The 25,825-nt window shown below is 42.0% G+C and overlaps 3 protein-coding genes across 3 annotated transcripts; 2 read left to right on the top strand and 1 right to left on the bottom strand.

The window, feature by feature from the left end:
• The first annotated feature begins 395 nt into the window (after positions 1-395).
• sec13 (SEC13 homolog, nuclear pore and COPII coat complex component) lies at positions 396-7,757 on the top strand. The gene is made up of 9 exons (XM_030051919.1): positions 396-586; positions 815-859; positions 2,223-2,338; positions 2,920-3,071; positions 3,873-4,006; positions 4,337-4,470; positions 4,782-4,902; positions 5,591-5,737; positions 6,054-7,757. Exons 1-9 carry the CDS (start codon positions 584-586, stop codon positions 6,162-6,164), a joined length of 963 nt encoding a protein of 320 aa, XP_029907779.1. The 5' UTR covers positions 396-583; the 3' UTR covers positions 6,165-7,757.
• Positions 7,758-8,572: 815 nt separating this feature from the next.
• On the bottom strand, positions 8,573-10,699 carry brcc3 (BRCA1/BRCA2-containing complex, subunit 3). The gene has a single exon (XM_030051918.1). The coding sequence runs from the start codon at positions 10,562-10,564 to the stop codon at positions 9,782-9,784; it is 783 nt and encodes a 260-aa protein (XP_029907778.1). The 5' UTR covers positions 10,565-10,699; the 3' UTR covers positions 8,573-9,781.
• Positions 10,700-14,257: 3,558 nt separating this feature from the next.
• LOC115359314 (keratin, type II cytoskeletal 8) lies at positions 14,258-24,788 on the top strand. Its single transcript, XM_030051709.1, has 10 exons — positions 14,258-14,569; positions 18,337-18,545; positions 19,359-19,419; positions 19,684-19,779; positions 20,099-20,263; positions 21,604-21,729; positions 22,284-22,427; positions 24,032-24,108; positions 24,413-24,459; positions 24,640-24,788. The coding sequence occupies exons 1-10, from the start codon at positions 14,258-14,260 to the stop codon at positions 24,744-24,746; spliced, it is 1,344 nt and encodes a 447-aa protein (XP_029907569.1). The 3' UTR covers positions 24,747-24,788.
• Positions 24,789-25,825: the final 1,037 nt, after the last annotated feature.

A 25,825-nucleotide genomic window follows, 5' to 3' on the forward strand; every position in this document is an offset into this window, starting at 1 on the left:
ACTTGACACTGACTCCGATAAAAATAGACCCAAGGCAACTTTTATCAGTGTTTCTACCACCACCCTGCGGACGTACCGCTTGTAGCTGCTATTAAACTCCCAATTAGTTAAATTAGCGTAGAAATGTCGAGTTAAAAGGCATTAGTTACTGTTTTATTTGGTTAACCGTCAAAATTAAATTCATAATAACCGAACTGTTAATTCGAGGTTGGTTTTAACTTCTTCTTTTCTCCGTACCATCAACAACGGTTCATTCTGTGTTGCTGTATCTTTACTGTTAAGTATTAATTATTAATTAATTAATTATTCGCTTCCAATTGCAAATTCTAAGTTTTTTTTTTTTTTTTTTTTTTTTTTTTTTAATGTTTGATATTGATGTTTTACAGCACAAAGCGGGGTACTTCTTCCATGCGGAACCTTTGGCATAGCATGTATATTTTCAGCCGATCCACAGTGTCAGAGGACCGACTGGGAAGCGGCTATTGCACTTGTTGCCACGTCGGAACAGTCCGGGAATCAGCTTTATTCATTTGAGGCAAGACGGGAGTGTTTTGTCTGGAAGGGTTTTAAACCAAACACAACCATGGTGAGTAACACAAAATGCCCTTTTTGTTATCGCTGAAGCTGTCTGCTAACGTCTGCTGTTGTTTAATGTTGGCAGTTGTCAGCTGCTGACGTTGACCAAGTAGCCTGCTAGCTAGCTCGTTAGCAGGCTGGCTAATATGTGATCGGTAGCAAATTCCCAAAACAGAACATGAATGGTGTGATTTTAATGTGCTTTACATATAACAATGACTTGTGCTCTGACCTGCAGGTTTCTGTCATCAACACAGTGGACACTTCTCATGAGGATATGATCGTGAGTTGTCAATAGTTAATTCATTTTGGTTTAGCTAGCCAGCTACTGTAGCTAGCATTAGCTGTTAGATTTGCCTGATGGTGAATTTTGCAGTTTCTAACATTTTGTTTGCTGCTGTAATAGTCGAGTACTGATAGTCATCTGTTTATATCTCTCAGAACAGTTAATTTTTGCCGATAAATTATCTCAAATCATTTGTTAAGTACCTAACATCACAAGCAACATTTGGTTACTTTGAGTCATAGTCACAATGTGTTTCTTATTCAGTGTGTATTAACGTTAACATAGCAACAGTGTACTTCAAAGCGATAAGGTACCGTCATGTGAATGAGGGGTGACACACTTCAAATGCGGTTTAATATTGCCTTGGGTTGTCCTAAATGTTGGCTTGAAGCCTCTTGTTAAAGTTACCCCACCGTCCACTAACCCTCACACACACACTTACACTGTCTCATGTAGGCTTTTCCTGCTCTATGTTTTTATCTTACATTGCTTCACATTGAGTTCGATTGTGTCTTGTCTTTAGATTCCAATGTTTACACAGTATCTTTCTATACAATTTTGTTGTATGATCTTAGAGCCTTTATTTAACTAAGCCAAGCACAAATCCACTTAACTGTCAACGTTGGCACCGTGTGGGACTGTGTGCAGCAGTGTAACTATGACTACATGTTTTTTCACACTACCATAAACTACCTGCAGTCTTACTTTTTCACTCTCAATGTTGACACTTCATCTCAAATAGTAATTTGACAATAGAAAAGCACTAGTCAATTAAAACTAAAATTTTACATTGGATTCAGAGACATCTGATTTGTCTGTTTTAGCCTACATTTCATTTATAAGCTACTGTAGATCTCTTTGGGCAAATTGAATCGTAGGCAACTGGACTTGTATGTGTCTTAGGAAGACATTTCGCCTCTTATCCAAGGGGCTTCATCAGTTCATGCGCATCGGTCTTTCTAGTCCGCAATAGTCTGACAAAGACAGTGGGATAAGGTCCAGGTATTTAACCTCTGGGGGAGTGTCCACCCAACTGTAGATCGATAGAAAAATCAGTTTGTGGAAATTGCCAATCACAGAGGAAAAACATGGTTGCATACCTTGCATTTTAGTGACTTAGGCGGTCTTTTCTGGAGCAACTTAGAATAAGCAGCAGCAATATAAGTTTTAGTTCTTAGGCTGCTCGCATCATACTCAGCTAATAACAAGAGGTTCAAGATTAAGAGCTGTAGTGAGCTAACAAGATTCTGCTATCGGGTGGGAAAAATGAAAACATTAGCTTAGATGAGAGGTCGAAATGGATTTAATTCTACTGAACCTCACCACTTCATGCCTTGCTGTCTTGCCCTCTGTGTTTTAGCACGATGCCCAAATGGACTACTATGGGACGCGGCTAGCCACCTGTTCGTCTGACCGCACCGTGAAGATCTTTGATGTCAGAAATGGAGGGCAGATACTGGTGGCAGACCTCAGAGGGTAAGGCTCTGAAGTCCCGTGACCTACCTGGGGGAGGTAGTTGTCTAGAGGTTAGAGGATCCAAACTGTCAAACCAGCAGGATGTGAGAATATGTGGGAGGTGAAAGTGAAGTAGTAATGCAGTCATCTCCCTCAGCAACCACCCCAATACTTCATCCCTTAATGATCCAGTGACAAAATCTGTGGAATGAAAGACAGAGGTGTTGTTGACCAAGGAATAGTGTGCTCAGTTGACTTTCCATGGATAGATAAAGGATTTTTTAAAAAGTTGAATACAGTGTTGTGCAGGGTGGGAGATTGGGAGATTAACCTTAGCTACCAGCCAAATAGTGGTATATTATTACTCTGGCTGACAGGCAGTTTTTTTCAGGTTCAGGTCAGTCACACTTATTTGACTGGGAAAAAGTGAAAATGTTGCAGGTGAATTTTAGAATACATTATGCACTGAAACTAGTTGATTAAAAACACAGTTTTCTTTGATTTTGCCCAGATTTTTCATAAAATTGTCACATAATGCAATTCATATCATACTTTATAGTAAAGGTGTGTGTATGTGCGTGTGTCTTTCACACCTCCCCTAGCCATGAGGGTCCAGTGTGGCAGGTAGCTTGGGCCCACCCCATGTACGGCAACATCCTAGCCTCCTGTTCCTATGACCGTAAAGTCATCATCTGGAAGGAAGAGAACGGAGCCTGGGACAAGATGTATGAATACACTGGCCATGAGTCATCGGGTTGGTACTTCTTACTTTCTACTCCCCCTGTCCCTCCCCACAGTAAAACAGATCCCTGTCACTTTGATTTAATGCTATTCTTAGGATGCTATCTTAGGACACACTCACATTAGGCCCAGTTGTTCTGTATCATTCTGAGGCACGAATGCCCACCCTCCCCAGTCCCCCACTGGCGTGCACTCACATAACCCCAACCCCAACCGCGTTTAAGTGCGATTGCCTTGTGATTGTCATCACGTTTAAATACGACACACGCATGGCTTGACGTCATCATAAATCAACTTTTGTTTATACATGGTTGCAGCAGCACAATGGACAGTGGCACAGACCACATGGTTGATTATTGATTGTGCGAGGCGGCAATTCGCAGTTAATCGCTCTGCGTGCATAAAACGATTTTTGCGGAGGCAGGAGGAAACGAGGGAGGGACGGTCGCATGATTTACGTCATATCCACGTCCGCGCTGTGCATGCGTGACTGTGCATGTGCTCCTGCATGAAAGCCCGTACTGTACTGAAGAACACCTCCTCCAACCGCGCCAGAGCCGAGGAAGTGTACTGTAATGAAAACATGGAACGGAACGCTCACACTCAAATAATCCGGATTTTGGGGTCAAATTTGCTTGGGCACGAATGGGCTAATGTGAGTAGGCCCTTGATCTCCTTCTCTCCTTACATCACTGTAAGTGCAATAAAAGCTTCCCAACAAGAGTAAGATTGTAATTAATCTTCATTCCTGGGGGAAACGCTACATTATGACTTTGGTGTTACAGTGTACTGCTCTGTGTTGTGTGCATCACAGTGAACTCGGTCTGCTGGGGTCCCTATGACTTTGGTCTGATCCTGGCTTGTGGCAGCTCAGATGGAGCCATTTCACTGCTCACGTTTACTGGTGACCAGCAGTGGGATGTCAAGAAGATCAGCAATGCACACACTGTGAGTTTCTCTCAAACATGCTCACACACACATGCACACACAAACAAATGAATAAATGAGAGGGTACACCCATACAGACGCTGATGACACACATCAGCTGCATGTATGCTTTGCGGTTTCATGTTTATCACCCATACCACATGAAATGTCTGTTGCGTTTGGTGTTCCAGCGTGATTATTCTGATCAAGACTGATTTTTTTTTTTCTTAAATAGAAAAACAATATACTTTTATATTCATTTTGACTGGCTGTAGTATGGTAAACTGGGCTGGTGTTATTCTTTTTTGCTTTTATGTACCATTAATTCTTCCTGTTGAAATTCTGCTGTAGATCGGCTGCAATGCAGTGAGCTGGGCTCCTGCTGTAGTTCCAGGCAGTCTGATTGACCAGCCTTCAGGACAGAAACCAAATTACGTCAAACGCTTTGTCTCGGGAGGCTGCGACAACCTGGTCAAACTGTGGAAGTAAGTTCAGCTTTTAATAGATTTTGTTTATTTTCTAGGCAGTGTACACTGGAGAGAGTCAGTAACAATTGGGCCAGAGAAATAATTGCATACTTGCATATTGCATAATTGCAACATTTTGTGGGTGAACCAAACTCACCCACAAAATGTTTGTAGTGTCTCTGAGTTTTGCACTAGGAGAAACACTGAGTTGGACTGCCAGTAACCCTGAGTTTAATAGAGTAGGTAATTTATATTTTTGATTCAGTAAATGCTCAAGAGACTGGTAACTTTTGGCTTAACTGTCACTCACTGTCACTTCCCGCCTCCAGGGAGGAGGACGGCCAATGGAAGGAAGACCAGAAACTGGAGGCTCACAGTGATTGGGTGAGAGATGTTGGCTGGGCTCCTTCTATAGGTCTCCCCACCAGCACCATCGCCAGCTGCTCCCAGGTGAGATTTAAAGAATGTGGATCTAAAGGGATGTTACATGTACCAGAAAGTTCCTGTCTCATACATCATCTGTCCCATGTTCTCTGCTCCAGATCATTTTAGGAAGACAGACAAATGCACCAAAGCCCTCCAAAAAAGTGACCAGATGCTCTTGTTGCACTCCCTAATGGGCTGTCGTATAACAAGTTTAGATGGGAGAGAAATTGGAAGTTTGAATGAAATGACTGGCAGCTGTTTGAGATTTACTGACAGTGTCCACTACGGGGAGCCAGAGATAATGTCACGTGCTGACAATATTCAAGAACCCCTAGTAATGAGTTTTTATACATTAATTTATGCAGAGTTCACTGGATGTGCTTGCTCTTCTGCGACAGCTCTCTGCCTCACATTCACAGATCCTACACATAGCTATATACACACCATGAGCTCTGTAAACTATTTAACTGGCATTTCTATCAGGTAAACATGTGCTTTGTTGTAAAATCACTTCCCCAACCACATTTTACAAACTGGCATTGGGATTCAAACCAACAACTCCTCAAGCCAGTTTTTCTGACCTGTAGGCCACTGCAGGTCTACCCCATTACCGCCATTAATTTTCATGCAGCTGCTTTTGAGTAAGTACATATAAAAGAATTCATCAAACAAGTAACATGAGATGCCTCCCTTCTCCTCCACCTCCTCCCAGGACGGGCGTGTGTTTATCTGGACGTGTGATGATCCTGCAGGCAACACCTGGACAGCTAAACTGCTCCATAAGTTTAATGATGTGGTTTGGCACGTCAGCTGGTCCATCACTGGAAACATCCTGGCTGTGTCTGGAGGGGACAACAAGGTACAGTATATGTACACTTCTTCATAAATAGTACATGTACATACACTCAGACATGGCAGCTGGAATACACAGACACTTAAAATTTGCATGCACATAAAGTGGTGGATTGAATGTGTGTGAGAAAAATGATAACCCAGATATTTTTCCCAATATTGTGATTATGATTAATAATCACTTTTGTGTCCTTGTTCCAAGAAATGTTTATTTTTACCCCACTTATTGTGTACATGCATACATTTCCATATGTTCCTCTTTGTGTCACTGCTGTGAGAAATGAATGCACACACTTCCACTGACGTGTTTTCTCCCTCTGCAGGTAACCCTTTGGAAGGAATCAATGGACGGACAGTGGGCGTGTATCAGCGACGTCAGCAAGGGCCAGGGAGCCGTCTCCTCCATCACAGACACACAGCAGAATGAACAGTGACACACACACACACACACACACACAGCAGTGACCCCTGACTCCTTAATAGATGACCGTAATCCTCAAAGATGAAATATGAAACAAAGTTGAAATTCGGAAGAAGCAAAACTCATGCACACCACTTTCTAAATATTTTGGGCTGTAACTAGGTTGTTTGACATCAGCTTTGTGATATTCATGAGTTCAGATGTCAGACACTTGCCTCGGCTTGACATGTACCTTGTCTTGGATAGAATAATAGCTCACATTTATCGGACGAGGTAAGGGACCCCCACATAGTTAGAAGGAAAATGTCCACAAGGACTATGCTTCCTTTCCTCTTCAGATACGTTGTATGCTTGGAAATATGACCATGATTGAATATAAGTAAGTAAAATAATAAGTAAAATAAGTAAGTAAGAATTTTAAGAGCTTATATGCACTCCACAATTTCTTGTTTTCATTTCTTCTCAGTTCAGGCTTTGTACACACTGATCCAAACATAACTTGGTTATGTTTGGATCAGAAAGTGCACACCCAACCTAACCCTCATGCTCCATCCCCAAGCTGGTAGACAAATGCTCCCATGATGCTCAGCTCCTGAAACATTCCGAAACCCTACCCTACCAACATCCCAGACTGTCCCAGCATCCTCTGCAACAACTGCACCACTTACCCCCTCTCACTTCACAAACCTGATCCACATTGCCAAACAGCTGACTGAAACTCTGACCCACCATGCGACATAATTCATCTGGTCGCTCCTGCAGGTTTGATCAGATGACACAAGTTTCCCTTTTCTGGACTCCAAGTCATTTTTACCAGGAAAAACAAACAAACCGGCAGTTACTGGATGACACAAACTGCTAAACAGGGCTTTATATTTAACAGGTTTTTCATACCATACCAACAGTCTGTTGTGTTTTTTTTTTTTCTTTATCATTATTATTATGGAATACATGCAGTGCAAAACCAGCCTTACCCCTGGACAGACAGATAACAAATCCAAGTATTCTCATGGGCGACTTGACTGTCTACTTCTATTTTGAAACCCCGTCTCTTGCTTCCAACTAGGAATGATAAATTATCAATCATTAAGTGATTTTTATTAGTAATTTTGAGAACAGTATAAATTGTTTTCCACAGATGGTTCATTTGGTATTTGCTGGTTGTCACCCAAAAGCAAATGAACAGCTATTTTGTAAACTGAGATTGGACCTTAATTAATAAGCTAACCAGTATATTGCTGTGGCAACCAGACCTGAATAAATGAACATGTGGAAAAAGCAACTACAAATGGAAATTGATTGTAAAATGCAAAACTATTTGTGTTTTTTTTCCCCCTTCAGTTTCACAGTTATAAGACATGAATGCTATGTTTTTCATATGTTGTAATTAAATAACTACAATGTAACAAAGCTGTCCTGTTTTGTTTCTTATAATTTGTCATATTCAGATTGTAATGTAATGCAATTGTAATATACTTGACAGTGATTGGTTAATTCCAAAGCGGCTGTTTGGTTAAAATCAAGAAGTGTTGTGCTGATCTGTTTCTGTTCTCCTTCCTCACATTTAGGAAAGAGTTGTCTGAAGTAGCTGCTGCAGCACTGATGCAGGATGCCTCGCTGAAAACTTATGTTGAAACGAATTTAGATGACCTATATATATGACCATTATATATTTATATGACCATATAAAAGAATTTATATGACCTGTTTAAGTTTTGTGCTGTGTTGTTGAACAGGGGGAAAGCAGAGAGAGAGATTGTGTGACGTGTGTTTACAAAAGTTTCCATGGGAACCAGAGTATATTAACTGTAAAGAAACATGCAAATTCCTTGTTAGATACAGGAATTATCATGTTACCAGTTTTGGTTTGTTTTTCCCATGAAGGAAATTGGTCAGTTTCGGCCACTTTGTTGCAGCCTCCTTGGCAGATAATCAGTCATTGTTAGGAGATCTTATCCTGTTCTGTTCAGCTTCCCTGTTTCAAGTCTGCTGCCCATATACCTGACACTGTAAAATCAAGACAACAAAATATCCAGCCTTTCCTTATCTAAAGCTTGCTTTGCAGTTTCATCCACTTACTCATTTCCTTCAATCCCTGAAAGGCCCAGAACACAAAGAAAACATCTGAAGCATCTAGACTTTGAACTTTAAAAAATATCAGAAAACCAGAAGTACCATACAAGGTTCTCCTGCAGCATTTTCAGGTCTAGATGGCCCCTATTTTTTCTTAGTTTATAAAGTGGTATGTAAGTACAAGTTGTGGATGCTGTCTAAATAAAACTATGTAAGTCAAGCAGGAGCTTCAGAAACAGGTTTATCTATATGCAGTTCTCTGTTGAATCCTGCCAGACTGATCTGATGGGAAGCTGTGACCTCAACATGACTGTGAACCTGACCCGCCAAATAATGTGCTGTAAAAGAGACGGTCTATTGCTTTATTAATGTCACTTTTGCAGTGAATAACAAGGATGTTCAACAGTATGTTTTGTGATTTTCAAGTGAGTCCGACTGTATGCTTGTCACTTCACAATTTGAAAATATGTGAGGAGATATAATGCACAGTTTATTAAGAGTAAAACAATTTATATAAAATGTCATGGTATCCCGTCAGCTGGCTGCAAGCAGGGTGGAAAATGACTGCCTCAGACATGGTGGTGTACTTTGTTAACCCCACCAAACCCCAACATCAAACTGTATTCCAAAAATTTGACCGACAACATGAAAAGTTTGGGGTGTATTGCACACACACACACACACACACAAAAACAACTGGCCTGACGGAAAGACAGTTCTGTATTTTCAATTAGTTATTTTTTTTTTTTCTTTGTGGCTAAAACCCTTGACAATATATGCTTAAGCAGGATCCCAGCACAGCCAACATATGTGGGCTGCTGACATTTCAGACAAAAGGCTTGCACATCACTCCCCATGTGCAATCAGAAAAATGAAACCCATATCACACCCTGTGTCCTATATACACACAACGCCGCTCTGCTTTTGTCACTGGAGCGTTCTTCCTCTCTGGGAGCAGCTTCACCTTGGTGGTGGGAATCCTGGAAAACATGGAACAGGAACAGCAGGCACCTGAAGGCAGTGCAGGCATCATCAGAGGAGCCTCGGAGAAAGTCCTGAAAGGCAGACTATGTAGTTTCACATGGGAGGACAAGCCACTTTGTTTACTAATGTCAAGGATGAGGCTGAAGAAAAATAAAACCCCTCAGGCTCATACATGCCTGTACTGAATCTAGTGTTAGCCTAGGACTCTGATTGGTCTGTTTGGTCTGTTCTGATCAATAAAATAGGCTACTTAATGAACTTAACTGCATTTTCTATGTCCATTTGGCATTGTTATGCTATTTAGAAGCTTAATTTTGAACTGCTGAGGATTATGTGGCGTTCATCATAACAAGGTGGGGGAGCCCTTCGCTTTGCAGCTACATAGTCAGCCTTGTAAGTCAGCTGGGACACCAGCATCTCTCCGGAGGAGGCCAACATTCATATTCAGGTGGACTGACTCCTGCCTGCCAAAGAAGCTCTCTAGATACATTCCTTGACATTTTGAGTTTCAGATTGCTTTTATAATGTCCTTGAAGTGATTGTAGTGGCAGGAGGTGGAGGTGCAGTGGCCCCTCACATGGCAGCCAGCTCCTGCAGCAGTCTCTCCTTCTCCTGCTGCAGCTCCACGATGCTCTGCTTGTTGTGCTCCAGCCGGTCCTCCAGCCACTGCAGCAGCGGGCCGCTCACCGCCGACATCTGGCTGCACAGGTTCTTGGTGAACACCGAGCCGTTGTGGATCTTGGTGATGGGGTCCAGGTGGCTCAGGTTGTGGATCTTCCTGTACGTGTCCTGCTCCTCCTGGCACAGGATGCGGGGCAGCTCCACGGCCGACTCCAGGCACACTTTGCCGATGGCGTCCCGGGGCACGACGTGGACGGGGATCTCGACCCGCTCGTACTCGGAGCCCTTCTGGGCCTGAACGGACTGGAAGCAGGTGTAGAGCACCCGGCCCGTCTTGGTGTTCTTGTCCTCGATGAAGCAGGAGAATATGAGGCCGACGAAGCCCTGGTCCAGCATCTGATACATGGCCTGGGTCCGCACGTCGACGTGGGACGGCCACACGGTGATGTGCGGGTGGGAGTGGTACCAGCCGACCACCCGCATGGGCTTGCCGGTCATGTCGGCCAGCCTCTCCGCCTCGGTGGAGGCTGCCGACAGCTGCTCCGGAGAGATCTCCACACGGTCCTTCCTCTTGTCCGAGCGGCGGAGGATGATGACGGAGTGGATGTGAACGATCCGGTTGATTTCCACCTCTCCGATGCACAGGCCCATCACCTCCTCCTTCTCCGTGCTCAACGCGTGATTCATACACACCAGGAAGGCGTCCGACTCCAGGTGCACCGCGCTCACCGCCATGTTTTTAAGTGCTGTTTGGACGAAGATTTGGGTGACAAGTTAAAAACAAGGAAGAGCTCTACCGGGTCTGCGTTGCACCAAAATCATCCCGTGTAGCTGCACAGCCGCCCGCCTGCGTTCCGCTCCTGCTTCTTCTTCTTCCTAATTGGTTTCTGGCAGTGTAGACGCTACCAGGCTTATTACTGCCCTCCTCAGGAACAAAACGTAACTAACACAACCACACTTCATATTGTCACGTATAAACCTGAATCATGCAGGAGCTGTAAAACTGCTTGTGTGATCAGCTGGTGATTCTGACTTTGGACAAAGAAAGTCTTCAAGGTCTGTCATTGTTTTAGAAAAAGTATTTCTCTCTGCTGTATTTGGTGCATTCCAGGAAAACATTCAGTTTGATGTAGTTCCTATCATGTGCAAGTTCTGGTTTAACTTTAACCTACAGTGTCTGAGTATAAATCTGCATTTTTTTTTTTTTTTTTTTACAGAATCCTTCAGGTAGCAGAGAAGTTCTGGTTTTGGTAATATGAGGATGAAACCCTAACCCTCCATAATCCCTGCCACTCGCTTTCAACACACTCTTTGATTTTTCCTCTGACTTCCTCTCTTCCCAAAGATATGTTTACATCCATCTCTGTTTCTTTAGGATGGCCTTCGCTGCATAATCAGCTGTTTCATCTCTCTCTCAGCTCCAGCATGCAGCAGAGTCTGACTGCACAGCCAGTCCTCCGAGCTCGAAACAGGACAGATCAGATCTCATTAACAAGGCCAGGCCGGGCTTTTGATTCACCTGCTTTTAAAGCCATCAGAGCGGCTGCTGAGTCTGAGCAAATGAGAACTTTGTTTGGTCTCGTGTCCTCTGTCCACCACAAAGCCCAGAGAACGGCTAATAACTCTGTGAAAACAGAGCCTCCATCTGTGATACGCTGGTTGATCTTAATCCCAGGCTGAGACACATACACCCCAAATCCTGTTTTCCCACAGCCTGGGGCCCCAGAGCTTGCTTGGTACTTTTAAAAGAAAACTAAAAACCTTTTTTTTTTTTTTTTAAGTCTGTCTTTTTATGGTCACGAGTTACCATAAAGTATCATATCTTTGTACGATTTAAAGAATATGCTCCATTTATCCTTATTTATTCTCATCAGTACTGTGGACAGTGTCGCTTGTTGCCTTATTTAGGAGCTTCAAAATAGTGAAATGCAGAGTCAAAATGATATTTATTAAACCTGACCAGCAGGTGTTGCACTGTGTGTGTGTGTGTGTGTGTGTGTGTGTGTTTGTTTGTTTTTGGTGTCAAATGAATAAAGGACTGAGCCGAAGGTACATGGATTCTCTCAAGCTTAAGGGAACACCGGAGAGCTCATTTCCAGTTAAAATGTAACAACTCGACAAATTTTCCAAAAGTAGATACAGTGCTAGAAGGGCGCCCCTGGTGGCCACTGAATAAACACTGTGCTGATTGGCCATGTGTTGTTTTGATCAGCTAAAGAAGAAAAATCCACCACACTCCACTGACTCCTCACAGTTCACACACACACACACACACACACACACAGAGAGAGAGAGAGAGAGAGAGAGAGAGAGAGAGAGAGAGAGAGAGAGAGAGAGAGAGCTGTCTAGAAGCTCCACTTAGTTTCTATTTTTTTCTTACTTTTAAATCAGCAGGAGGACAGAAAGTAGATGTTTCAGCTTTACATGCCTTACAAAGAGCATAATGAAAAATGAAGTGGAGTCTCTGGACAGTTGGATGTGTGTGCCAAACTTTTCTTTTCCATTGTCAAGTTTGACTAAAATTCTTAACTGTAGCCAGAATGTGAGCAGGCGTATATCTCAGAGTCTGGCATGTTTCAAGTACTGCTATGAAAATGTTTGAATCCTGATGTGAAACAAGCTGGAATGATGAGACATGGAAGAAATGATTCACTTCTGGTGAAAATCCTACATGTGTCTTTTTTTATTATTATTATTATTTGACAACTGCTGCATTGTTGGTGGAGGTGTGAGTTCTGCTGAGTGCCATCTAGTTATTGTTTGTGTCAGTGCAGAGTTTTAGTGTCCCATTGTCTCAGTGCTATTATTTCATTAGCCTTGGCTTCCGTTTACAGTAGAGCTTTGTTGTCTTATGGTCTCAATGCTGTTTTGGAGGATTTCATTATTAGGATTTCAGTGGAGACCTTTAGTGTCTTAAACTCTAAAAGCTGTTATTTCATGAGAATTAGTTTCCTTGGAGAGTTTTCATGTCTTGTGATCTAAATGTAGTTTCAGAGACTTTCTTAGAAGCTGCGCGCTCATTCTCCCTCATCAGAAATTTGTGTGTCTCCTCTGTAATCAGTTATCATTCCATATGGTTACACAGTGGAATCCAGGGACCACAGGGGTCCTCGAGGGTCTCACAGGGGGTCGTCAGCAAAATGAGGACTAGTTTACTTTTGTTGTAATTTAATTCACTAAAAATTGTCAGTGTTCAAGTATGACATTGGAACAATTTAACACTTTGAAACCTAATTAAATTCAGTTGACTTTTTATTTTCAAATCATGAGCTAATCAGCAATTAAAAAAAAAAAAAAAAACATTCTAACATTATTGTGGAGTCAGAAATGGTTTTCCTAAAGCACCACTATGAAGAACTATTTTCAGTTCCAGTTGGTCCATTTTTTAAAATGCGAATTGAGAATTAATTTCTATTTCCATGTATTTTTTTCTCTCTTCTTTGATTACACCATTGCTGGTTCCTTATGGCTCTTTGAGGCTCCATTTAGCCCTTTGAAGAACCATGGCTCTTTAAAGAACCATGGCCTGAAATGTTTCTTTGTGAAAGCAGAAAAGGTTCTCCTATGGCATCACTCTGAAGAACCATTCTGAGCTCCAGATAGCACCTGTCTTTTTCTGTGTAAGCTATTGTAGGCAAAAAGAGTGGCCTTTTTCCTGAAAGAGAAGAGAGAGCCTTTCCCCTGAGGAGATGTGACAGAGTCTCATTACTGTGTGTAGAAATGGGGATATTAAAGGATATGTTACAGGTTTTGCCATGTGGGATTGTTCAGTTTTACACACGGGACTGGAGTTGAAAACCAAAACAGCATACATCTGTCCACACTCTCTTACAGAAAGTAAGTTTGAAATCTCCAATGAAGCTGAGGTTATGTTTACAGTGTGGATATTTCAGGAGGACATTTACACCTTGACAAATACTTTGCTCACATTTAACCAACCTGTTTAAGTTTAACACAAAGAAAAGTACCTGGGTAATTTGACATGCAGAACAGCAGCCGAGAAACTGTCCCCACATTCTCCCAACAAATTCAAGACTCGGTGCCTGACAGTTCATCTGTGCTCTCCGGCTTTTCTCCTCCTCTTTCCCTGGTGTCCTGGCTCCACCCCTGAGAGGTTTTAAAGGCCACCTGGTCACCTGAGACAGCTCACTGTGGTCAGGGATCTCTCTCTCCACTCTGTCACTGTCTCTTCTTTACTTGTTAGCTCTCTTAACTGCTGTTCAGCCTGAGCAACTCTTCTCTTGCCCTCATCCCTCCTTCCTTCACTGTTTTTCTCTATCTCACAACCTATCCATCTCAGTCTTAACAGTTTCTCTGTCTCCCATCGATCAGTCCATCCCCTTTTCTATCTCTGTTTCTTCATCTGTCAGTCTCCTCATCCCATAGCACCTTTCACTCTCCATCCAGCCCTCCATCTCTCCCTCCACCATGAGTCTGAGTCGTACCAAGCGGATCAGCTCCAGCAGCTCGGTTCGGAGCAGCAGCGGGACAAGGAGGCTGAGCGGTTTCGGTGCAGGTCAGGGGGGTTTCAGTGGCATCTCCTTGAGCAGCAGCTCTCTCTATGCAGGCACCAACGGGCATCACCACGGCCTGGCTGCCCCGCTGGCGTCCCTTTCAGTTAACAAGAGCCTGCTGGCTCCCCTCAACTTGGAGATCGACCCCACCCTCTCCATGAGCCGAGCCCACGAGAAGGAGCAGATCAAGAGCCTCAACAACCGCTTTGCAAGCTTCATAGACAAGGTAAAGAGACTAATGAGAAACATAAGCTGACATTACTGGGATACTGAATCAAGAGAAGTTCATTTTCTGGAAAAAAAAAAAAAAAAAAAAAGGGTGGCCCAGTTCAGTTGGTCCAGTTATTAGAACCTGCAGAGCTGCTGGCTTCATTCAAGACATTCAGGTTAATGCAGTTACCCAAGTGGTAGGATATGAAACCAGCAGCAGGACTGAAAATTCATTTCAGTTCATATTTAAAAAATGTGAATACAATTTGAGCACCAGATGTTACTCTTATCTCACTACCATTCATTTCTATGCAAATACATATATATATAGGTTTGATATGGTAAAAAAAAAAAAAAAAAAAAAACTGTAGAAGCAGCAAGTATTACAAAGAACAAAGTTAAACTTTCCCTCATAAGTAATTAATGACTCTAAAAACACAAGTGATGCTGGAACTAACAACACAAGTTGATAACTTACGATTGGTAATATTAATTACATCTCACTAATACACTACAGCCACACAGCAGCACATGCTTATTTTATTGAATAGATACTGATTGAACATAACAAAAAGCTAGATTAGAGAAAATGGACACTTTCCCTGTCTAATAACCTGGTTAGTGAACATATCGTCTTCTAATTATCTCAGGGCCCTATACTGATAATATACTGAAAGTAAAAATTCTAGCTAATTCCTAAAGTATTTTCACAGATAAGATACTGCACTTGCTGTATAGCTTCTTACAATCTTCTCATGTTGATAACATGATTCTGACAAAAGAGACACTGTAAACATCATTATATGCTACATTATTGATTAATACTACACTAGATTAGGAATGACTTCATAATGTTTTGTCTTCATAAAAAGTGTTATCAAAAGCTTTTACCCTGCCTGTCTGTACTGAGCAATAATTATGTAATTATGAAGCATCAGGAATATCTTCTATAAAAGTTTCACTCTCATTAACAACGTCTCATCCCTCTCAAGGCTCTGACTGTACATTGTTAAGCAAGAGATAGAGGCAAAAAAAAAATTGATATAATGTTATGAAGGCTTTTCAGGACGTAAAGGTAGGTTTCAATGAGCCAGCCAAAATACTGACAGTAAAAATTCTTCTCTTCACATTGGCTAGATTGTGTTTCATGACTACATGTTGCTTTTGCTTTTTTAAACTCTGTCAAAACAGTGCTTGTTGCTGCATGCCCTATTGCACACAGTAAAAACTATTTCCACCCTCTAAAACTAAAACAACGTCTTTTCTCCAATAAAATCCAGGCAGCTATGACTGAAATCTTCCATCGCATGCACTCCAACAAATATTGAATCCTGCATTTTTGCCAAGCTAAGTGTTTGGATATTGAGTACATTAAGTACAATGTTAAGTACAATGTTGCGGTTTAGCACTGGGTGTTTAAAAATGGCATATAAACATGGGAAGCATTTACATTCAGGTTTCTATGAAGAAAACAGTCAGAAAACATTTCCCACAGATGGAATGACTAGCTCTGTGATAATGTTGGACACTGATACCCTACTTAGGGAACATCTCCGCTTTCTCACGGACTAGGTAACACACTCTCACAATAGAGGCATTGTTGACTCCTCACATCAGAGATACACTTCAGGCCCTGCAGTCACAAAACCCACTAAAGGAGTGCTGTGCTGGCTGATGGTCAGTTTTTTCCATCTAGGTCACTGTAAAAGTGTAAATAAATTAGCTCTTTTAACTAGAGTGAAGTAGCAGTAGTAATTAAAGGGCCACAAACAATATTGACATGATATAGACCTGGAATTCAGTCTGCCCACAGTCTTTGGCATCCCCACCCACGATTATATCCATGCTATTTGGCTATAGGTCTTGTTTAGAACAAAGCAATGACACACACTACAATTGCATTATCTATTACAACCAAAGTGCAGACAGAAGTTGCCTAAGCATTTTTGTTTAAAGCACACAGGAACAATTTTTGACTCATTTGCCTCATTTTGTTGTCAGCTGCCTCAAGCATTGCTCATTTACATTTCCTACTCTGTCATAACTAATGTTGCAAAACTATAGTTTTAAGTTTTGTCTTTCTTGAGATACACTCCTGTATTCCATGGTCAAAGTGCTGATCCAGGGTTCATGTCTGAGTCGTGACCCAAAGGTTGTTTGCAAAAAGATTAAAAATTAGTCCCAAAATACTGTGGATATTTAAATTGGTAAAAGTTTTTAAGTATTTATGAGATTCTGTAGTGTAAGGTAAGTAACGCACCGCTGGCAAGAAGGTCTCTGATCCAAAAAACAGGCAAGTTTGATTACAGTGTAACCTACTGTATCAGTTTTAGAGCAGGGGACAAATATATTTTGAACACTGTGCCTCCAAAAAATCACTGATCTATGGCTCTGGAAATGGGATGGTCAATGTGACCACCAGACAAATTACATACACACAGTAGAGCCCTTGTTGGCTGTTTTTTGGGCTGTCCAGATCTGTTAAGTTGCTACACTGCACAAGGTGGGATAACTTCACTCCTGAGTCTTGTTTCTTAACTATGGTCACATATTTTGTTCTATGTTCATTTGCCCGGGATAGCATTTATGATTCAGTGTCACAGACTCACACCTGCTAGCTGAGCCAGTCCGAGGGTTTGAACCAGTGATATTTTATCCACAAGACCCTTTCTCCAATATTAAGGCCACTCATAACAAAATGAAGAAAACTGATCAAAGGCAGGGTCAAGATTTTAGGTCAAGGTGACACATCAATAAACTGACCTTACAAGCACTAGAGTAATCCAACTCCCACCAGGCCTCAGTGAGATTGCAACATCAAAGAACTTGTTTATTCATGCAGGGAAGAAACTGCTTCGATGCAACAAGCAGACATTTTTTTATTTGTGGTGAGAAGATAATCCAGAAGCAATCTGCATGCTATTTTATAAAAAGCAACAGCAGCGTATCAGTGATGCAATATTACTGGTCAGTCTGATCTTATTCAACAATGCTGTTTGTTGTAGAAATGGAAACACACTTGCACTGCTGAACCACCAGTATGAGGCAGCAGAGACTCGCCCTCAAATCTAAAAAAAAAAAAAGAAGCAGAAACTCTCTGTATATATCTGGGATTTTAACAGCCGTTTAAACACAGAATCACCAGTCTCGGGCCAAAGGATATTTAAGCTCTCTGTCCCATTTCCGTCCCATTGAGCTGGGCTGTAACCTGATAAATCGGGTCAGATGCGTTGTGGCCTTGTCCCAGTGGGGATTGTTCCCCGAGAACAGAACACAGGCTTTGTGTGGGAGGGAGAGGGCATAATAGACAGAGGATACACTCGGCTGCAGGCAGGAAACACAAGCTGGGCAGATTCAGGTTTGGAGTCAGGGTGTTGGCACGGGGACAGTGAGCTAAAGTTGGTCATCTGCTGGAATGATGCTCTTTGTCCAGCCTTTTGTTTATCCAAGGAAGGCATTTTGGATGAACATCCACTCTTTCTTTCAAAAAACAACCCTGTCTAATATTCATGTAGTTGTGCACCTGTACAACTGGGAGATGACCAGTAGCTGTTGAACAAATGATCCTTCCTGTTTGCCTTGTTTCAGGCTTCAAAAGAGACTTTATTATTAGATTTTATTAAATGTGATCAGTTCATGATCAGTTCACAGTCAAAACCCACACAAAGATCAATCATGTCTGCATTCAGCTGTTCATGGCCATATTGCTCGCCAATGTTGATGCCTGCTATAACCTGTCACCTATGTCCTTTTCTATCTTGCTTGCCCACCTGCCTTTCCCAGGTGCGTTTCCTGGAGCAGCAAAATAAGATGCTGGAGACCAAGCTGGAGCTGCTGCAGGGCCAGGGCGTGGGCCGCTCCAACGTGGAGCCTCTGTTTGAGGCCTACATGGCGGGTCTGAGGCGCCAGATGGACCTGGTCAACAACGACAAGACCAAACTGGACGGAGAGCTGAGGAACATGCAGGGCCTGGTGGAGGACTACAAACACAAGTAAATCATGTTCTAATGGTAGAAAGCTGATAATACTAGTCTGAGCTGGGAATATAACCTGACTGGAGTGAGTGAAAACTAAGCCGACTTTACGTTGAGTGCTGTGGTAGTACAGTGTTGAGAGAATCATTGTATATAATAAATATTTTATTCACCTTTTGAGCTAAAAGCTATGAGCCTTAAGAAGTGATTTCAATGTGCAGGTCATTGGTCCCACACTTTGTGCCACTCCTTTATTTTAAATATTTACATCTGCCAGTTTTTATGCCAAATGCAATCCCCACAATGCCCATAAATTACAAGGATTCAGTGTTCCCTTCGAATATTTTATATTCAAATTTTTTATTTTCTTTTATTTCTTATTCTCTATTTTCTTTTTATTTTTATTGTTAATGTCGTTATTGGTGAATTTGTGGGTCTGAAGACAAATAGTATCTACATGTGAGTCTTAGTTTGAAAATACTAAAAAAAAACCTTTGGCTTAGAGGATGAAACCTGTCAAGTTTGATGAGTCTATGACCTTCCCTGTAGTACCACCAACAGGGAAGGTGCAGAAGCAAATAAAACCAGAAAGCACATCACCAAACGATCACTGTAAAGCAACTGTAATGTAACATAAGAAGCTGAAGGTCATGCAAGTCCTGGGAGGAAACTTCAAAATTATGTTCTTTATCATATTTCAAGTTAAATCTAAAATGGTTTTGCACTGCTACAAACCAGTGTGTTCCATAAGTGATGCTGTTCTTAAACACAACTACCATGACATCCTTGTGTGCCACTATAACTGATTCCCTGCCCTCATTTTTCTCCTAGATATGAGGAAGAGATCAACAAGAGAAACAACCTGGAGAATGACTTTGTCATCTTAAAGAAGGTCAGCACACACACACACACACACACACACACACACACACACACACACACACACACACACACACACACACACATGCACACAAACACACGTTTCCCCTGGTGGTCATTTATTCCCTCATAGGTGTGGTGAGTCAGCCCAACCTTTCTTTTGTCCTTACTGTCCTTTCTCTCTTCTTTCTCTCTCTTTCTGTTATGTGTCCTGTGTGGGTGTGTGTGTGTGTGTGTGTGTTTTTGTGTGTGTGTGTGTGTGTGTGTGTGTGTTCAGGATGTGGACTCGGCCTATCTAGTGAAAGCGGATCTGGAAGACAAGGTGGGAGCTCTGACTGATGAGATCAACTTCCTGCGCAGCGTCTATGAGGAGGTAGAATCACCCCAATGCTTCTTTCAAACACTGAGAATGATCAAAAGGCACATTTCCCCATGCTTTTCCCCATGCTTTTTTATTTATAATTTATAGATTTGACTCTTTTTTTCTCTCCTTCATCAAATTAACAATCAAATGAGGGTTTTGCTCTTCATTTTGTTGTCTACATGTCACTAATGAAAAGTGACATGCATCATGTATTATATGCATATCCTGTTGTTTCACTGTGATGATTAGATTTCAGTGTAACATGTATTCCTCTTAATACCACTTCTGTCACCTGTCACTTACATTTCATTTCTCCAACCCCGGCCAGGAGCTGCGCGAGCTGCAGGCCAGTATCAAAGACACGTCTGTGGTGGTGCAGATGGACAACAGCCGCAGCCTGAATATGGAGCAGATAGTAGCCGAGGTCAAAGCCCAATATGAGGAGATCGCAGCCCGCAGCCGCGAGGAGGCTGAGGCCTGGTACAAAAACAAGGTGAGGTCAGGGAAGCCAGGACTCAATGAAAATCCTGTGTACACGCTCAAAGGTAGTCAGGTCCACACCCATATGTCTAACTGTCTTTAGACACTTTCTGGGAGACATTTGTTTTGTTTGGCTCGTACATTTCTCACGTCTGGTTTGAAGAATCTTTCCCACCAACAGTAATATCAGAATTTGTACAGTGACAACATACGGCATGTGTTAAACAGTAGGTGACCCAGTGGCACATGAACCTCTAACCTTTTAGTGTGAGTGCAATGAGAGATTATAGGTCTATAGAGAGATATTCTGCCAAGAAAAATATTTGAGGCCACCTCCAAGGGCAAACGCAGAGTACTAAAGCTGGGCTAAAGAGAATCAAATGAGCTGGACTTTTATATAAAATCATCTCTCTAAATCAGAGTTAGTTTTTTTCTGTGGATTGGTGAGAATGATCAGATGATGTTTAAGACAGACATTTCTACGTGCTTAGATGAACGAAATCTGGAACCATGTAGGGAAACAAATATTAGAAATATTGGGCAGTGTAACAATACTGGTAATAGTCCAGGTAAATATTGGAAACCCAATGTAGTGATCATTTTGTAGCATTTAGTCCCATTGACTGCCATATAGTGTACTGTTTAGCAATTGCTCAGCACTGCCCCTGATGGCCAAAAGTCTGTACTGCACTGTTTTATGGCTCACAGCAGTCAATGGCCGTGGTCAGGGGCGCCGTATATGGGGGAAAAGTTAGGACAATTCCAAGGGCCCTTGCCTGACAGGGGCCCCAGAAAAATAGGTAAAAACGAATATAAAATTATTAAACCATCATCGAGTAAATACGTGCAATAAGTACATAATCTGTCTGTAGGTCAAGCTGATAATGAGAACCATGCAGACTCAACCACCAAAATCTGTGCTTATTCCATGTTTGTTGTTAGTTCAATCTAAAGGGTCCTCACTTCAGTGCAATATTACATAGTGCACCTTTACTCTGTGTTTAATTTCGTTTTTGTTAATATTCACAGCAGCAGTAGAAACCCTCTGCAGCACTGCCCTCTGGTGGCTGAAACCTGAGTGATATAATTGCAGGTGTTTGATATTGACAGCAGCCAAAAATACCTGCTGCCACTTCACATGCCTGGAAGTTTCAATGCTTAGAGGGAATCAGAGGTTTTCTGCTTTATGTGATTTAGTGTTATCTAAGTTTACCTACTCATTAATGGTGATCATTTTAAGATAACAAGGTTTCTTTCTTTTCTGTGAGTCTAGCTCTTACATTTCCAAGCTCTGCACCCAGTGGGACGAGGCAGTGAAGCGCATAATATGGACACTTGTCTCTCTGTGTGTAGTTTGACCAGATGTCGGTGCAGGCCAGCCAGTTTGGAGACGAGCTTCGCATTGTGAAGGGAGAGGTGGCCGAAGTCAACCGAATGATCAGCAGACTGCAGAGCGAGATAGAGGCTGTCAAAGCACAGGTATACAAACACACAGCATCATTTTCAACAGCAGTGTTTCACTGTCCAATTTGTTTCATCTTTTCATTGTTTCTTTGTTTTTGCTCGAGAATTACTGTAGAGGATAAATACGTTGGAAACAATTTCCACATTGGTCTTTCAATCCTTCCTCCTCCTCCCATTGACAAAAACTGTGAAAGTTTTAGCTCTGTGTGCTCTGGAAGAACAAGACCTTATCCATGTTTTTTCCAGTGACACAATCCATCAGATTTCTTGCTAAATCCAACCCACAATGTAAAATGCAGTCTAGACATTGGTAGAAGCTGCCAGTATCCTTGCCAGTGATCTTGTTTGTTTAAGTTAATTCTACTAATGCTTCACAGTTAATGTGGTAATGATTTCTTGATGTTAAAAGTCCGCATACAGCACCTTTAACACCCAGGAAATTCGTTAAGACAGCAGAAAGTTCAAGATTAGTCATTCTCTCATCCATCTCTTTCTGCTCCCTTTTTACTGTCCACCAATCTACCAACACACACACACACACACACACACACTTAAACACACCTCTACAGCGTAGCGGTCTGGAGAACCAGCTGGCTGAGGCTGAGGAGCGTGGAGAGCTGGCTGTGAAAGAGGCCAAGGCCCGGACAAGGGACCTGGAGGACGCCCTGCAGAGGGCCAAGCAGGATATGGCCAGACAGCTCCGAGAATACCAGGTGAGCGAGGGAAAGAGGGAGAGGAAAGAGCAAAAGAGGGGAGGGAGGAGGCATGGAAGAAGGAAGAAAGACAGGAGGGCAGGGCAGCAGGAGGGAAGGTAGTGAAAGATGAAGGAATTCTCCTGCTATGAGGATTAGGTCAGGGGTGTCATCCTGTTCGTTGGAAACATGTGGGCATGTAAAGCCCTTTGAGACTGTAAACAGTGATAATGGGCTCTAAATAAACCTGAACTTGAACTTGGAGGGGGAGAGAATAAGGTAGGTGGAAAGAAGGGAGGGAGAGAGAGAGAGAGAGAGAGAGAGCACAGCTTGGAGCATAGAGGAAGGAAAGAAGCAGGGGAGAGAGGGAGGAAGGATGGTAAGGAGAAAGGAAGACAGGAAAGGAGGAAGGGAAGAAGAGTGAGAGGAAGAGAAGAAAAAGAAAACAAGGGACAAAGTGAGGAAGGTAGAATGAAAAGCTAGAAAAAGACAAAGGCAGATATTGTAGTCATGCTATACCATCATAACCGCTACTAGGAGCTTTATACTGGGAAAACCGTTCAAATCTTCTCCCCACTCATACTTCTTGGAAATTGGGAATTTTCTCCCTCTGTATGATTTCTTCCACTCTGAACAATTTTGACAAGCATGGATTTCATCATTAAGTGTCACCACTAATAATACTTGTTACAGGTCCCTAGGCCCTCTCTGTAAGCCTCTTTACATTTTGCATTAGTATTGGGTTTTAGCCTGTAAATCTGTGTTGGTTTTAGCTGTGATAATGTCACAATGATTTGAGCAATTTGTTGTCAGAACGAGTTGTCAGATTGCCACTCTCTCCAATTGTGCTCAATATCACAAAAACACCAGCTGAGGTTGTCAATGAATGCAACATGTCAATGTGTTAGAAACTGACTGACGGAATTCAAAGCTTGACTGACATTTTCACTGCTTGTTGTTTCCACGAGCAATCCAAAATTAACATCTCCACCAACAGAACTGACAGGGAGGCTTCCTTTTCTTCCTGTCGGTGTCAGGTGATTGACAGGAAACAGGAAACGCTATGGAACATAATACACACACTGATAAGAAAACACTCATCTCGGCACAATGAAAAAAGGATATATCAGACTGACCAAACCCAATGAAGCCTACATGTTTACAGTGATGGATTATTTCACTCTGTGGATGTTTTTCATATAAGAATAAAGCCCTGATAAGCCCCAACTGTATTGACTGTGTGCAGACACCAGTGAAGATCCTTGACCACTGGCACTAACATAAAGCAAAAATGAACTTTGGTAGTGTTGGGTTGTATAGTTCCCTGGGTGTGATGAGTCCTCGTGGTGGTGAAATATCCTCATTAGTTGCTCTGTGCTCCCCTGGGCTGTTAATCCACAGTACTGTGTTTCTGTCTCGCCATTCACTTCTATGATGCAGGTCCCACATAACACTTTTAGCACATAAAGGAATGTGAACAAAGTAGATAATGCTTTGTTCAGTGTTGATTCAAGACACACCAATATTTTCCTTTAATCACATTAATATTTTAGTATCAACATAAAGATAGTGTGTACTCAAACTCATACAAAAATCCTTTCCGTCATCTTCCTCTTTACTCCCAGGATCTGATGAACCTGAAACTGGCCCTGGACATTGAGATCGCCACCTACAGGAAGCTGCTGGAAGGAGAGGAGGACAGGTGAGAGGAGGGAACAGGAACAAGACGAGGTGTGTTTGCATGAACCGGCATTGTGCCTACAGTGACTCCAGCAGGGATAGGCACCCATGTGCCACGGAGGACCAAGAACATGTGGGATATCATTGCAGCTACTCACTGCAGCATCTGAATTCACCGATTCACAAACAACCAACCAGTGAAATTAGCTGCTGTGCATAGGTGTTTGGCTGAAATGAAACCCTGCAGGCTCTGAGCCCTCTGTGGACCATGGTTGCCTCCCTCTGGCCTACAGCACACCATGTAACCAGTGTTTCTTTCTCTGCAGACTTGGACAGCAGTCTATCCTCCACATCCAGTCTGTTTCCAATTACAGTAAGTCATAGACTCAACGGGGGCACTGTACAGTTCTCCAACTCACTGTTACACCCAAAAGCACCTTTCCTAACACTTGCATTTTAAGTTAAACTGATTTCCTGGGTTTGTAAACAGAGTGTCAGGTCTCTCCTCCATCCCTCCATCCCTCTCTCTTTCCCTCTGTCCCTCTCTCTCCAGGTACTAAAAGTACTAACGGCTACCATAGTACCACCAGCTCCCCTGCCCCTAAACTGCTGATAAAGACAACTGAGACCAGAGACAGCTCCAGATTCAGCATTCACTGAGAGGACACACACATACACATACACATACAGACACAGACACACACACACACACACTCAAAACAACATTCACTGGCATGCACACGTATATGCATGCAAATACACATGCATTGCATACAAAAGCACATGTACGCACACAAACACACAACTGCACATTCACACAAGAAAAAACATTATATAAGCATATATTGTGTACAAGTTTAAACACGCACAGATAAAACACACACACACACACACACACACACACACACACACACACACACACACACATATGCATGCTCCTACATATTGTTGATGACAAATCATTTTCTTGTGTTTGCATGTTTCAGAAGCAACTCAGAGTGGATCAGGGTGCAGGTGGACATTTAATTACTAACCTTTACTTACTGGAATAATGAAGCAGAACTACATATATATCATGGGTAAATATACATTATGGGTATATTGTCATTCTCAGACTAAGACTTGTTTAAATATTTAGGACCCAGTGGAGAGGGACATATTGTGTACCTTGTTTTTTTATTAGACAACAGTAGAATGTTATATACTCATGTAACCTATGGTGAAATTATTAGAATATAAAAACATTACAGTTGTACTCTTGCAGATAATTTTGGGGATATTCTAGAAGAGGTGCTTATGTAATTTGGAGCTGTGCAATTTATTTGCAAACACAGCGTTTTGTATATTTAGGTAAGACTATGGCAACTTAGTTTTACTGTTTGAATTACAAGTTTTGCTCATCACAACTGTGCTGTAATTGTGAAAATTTGGCAGTTGTTTAAAATAAATGTGCATTTTACCAACAGATGTGTTAATAGGCTGTTGTTCTGTACTGCCTTTGTTGCTTCTGCTCTCTCTGCAAAGAACATAAAAAAATATGCTGCAAGCTTAAGTGTGATTTTTCTTCTCTGGTTTATCCATTAAACAGACTTCAAATCAAATTAATATCAAAATGATTTAAAATATTCAAAAATAAATACCCTATTTGTATATTCAGATTTTATTATATGGTCTAAATTCATTTCAGTGTGCTTCTTTAAGGGTGGCCCTATGAAGAGATGTACTATGCAAAGCACTAG

Source organism: Myripristis murdjan, chromosome 5, assembly GCF_902150065.1.
Source record: "Myripristis murdjan chromosome 5, fMyrMur1.1, whole genome shotgun sequence".
NCBI classification, from domain to species: domain Eukaryota; kingdom Metazoa; phylum Chordata; class Actinopteri; order Holocentriformes; family Holocentridae; genus Myripristis; species Myripristis murdjan.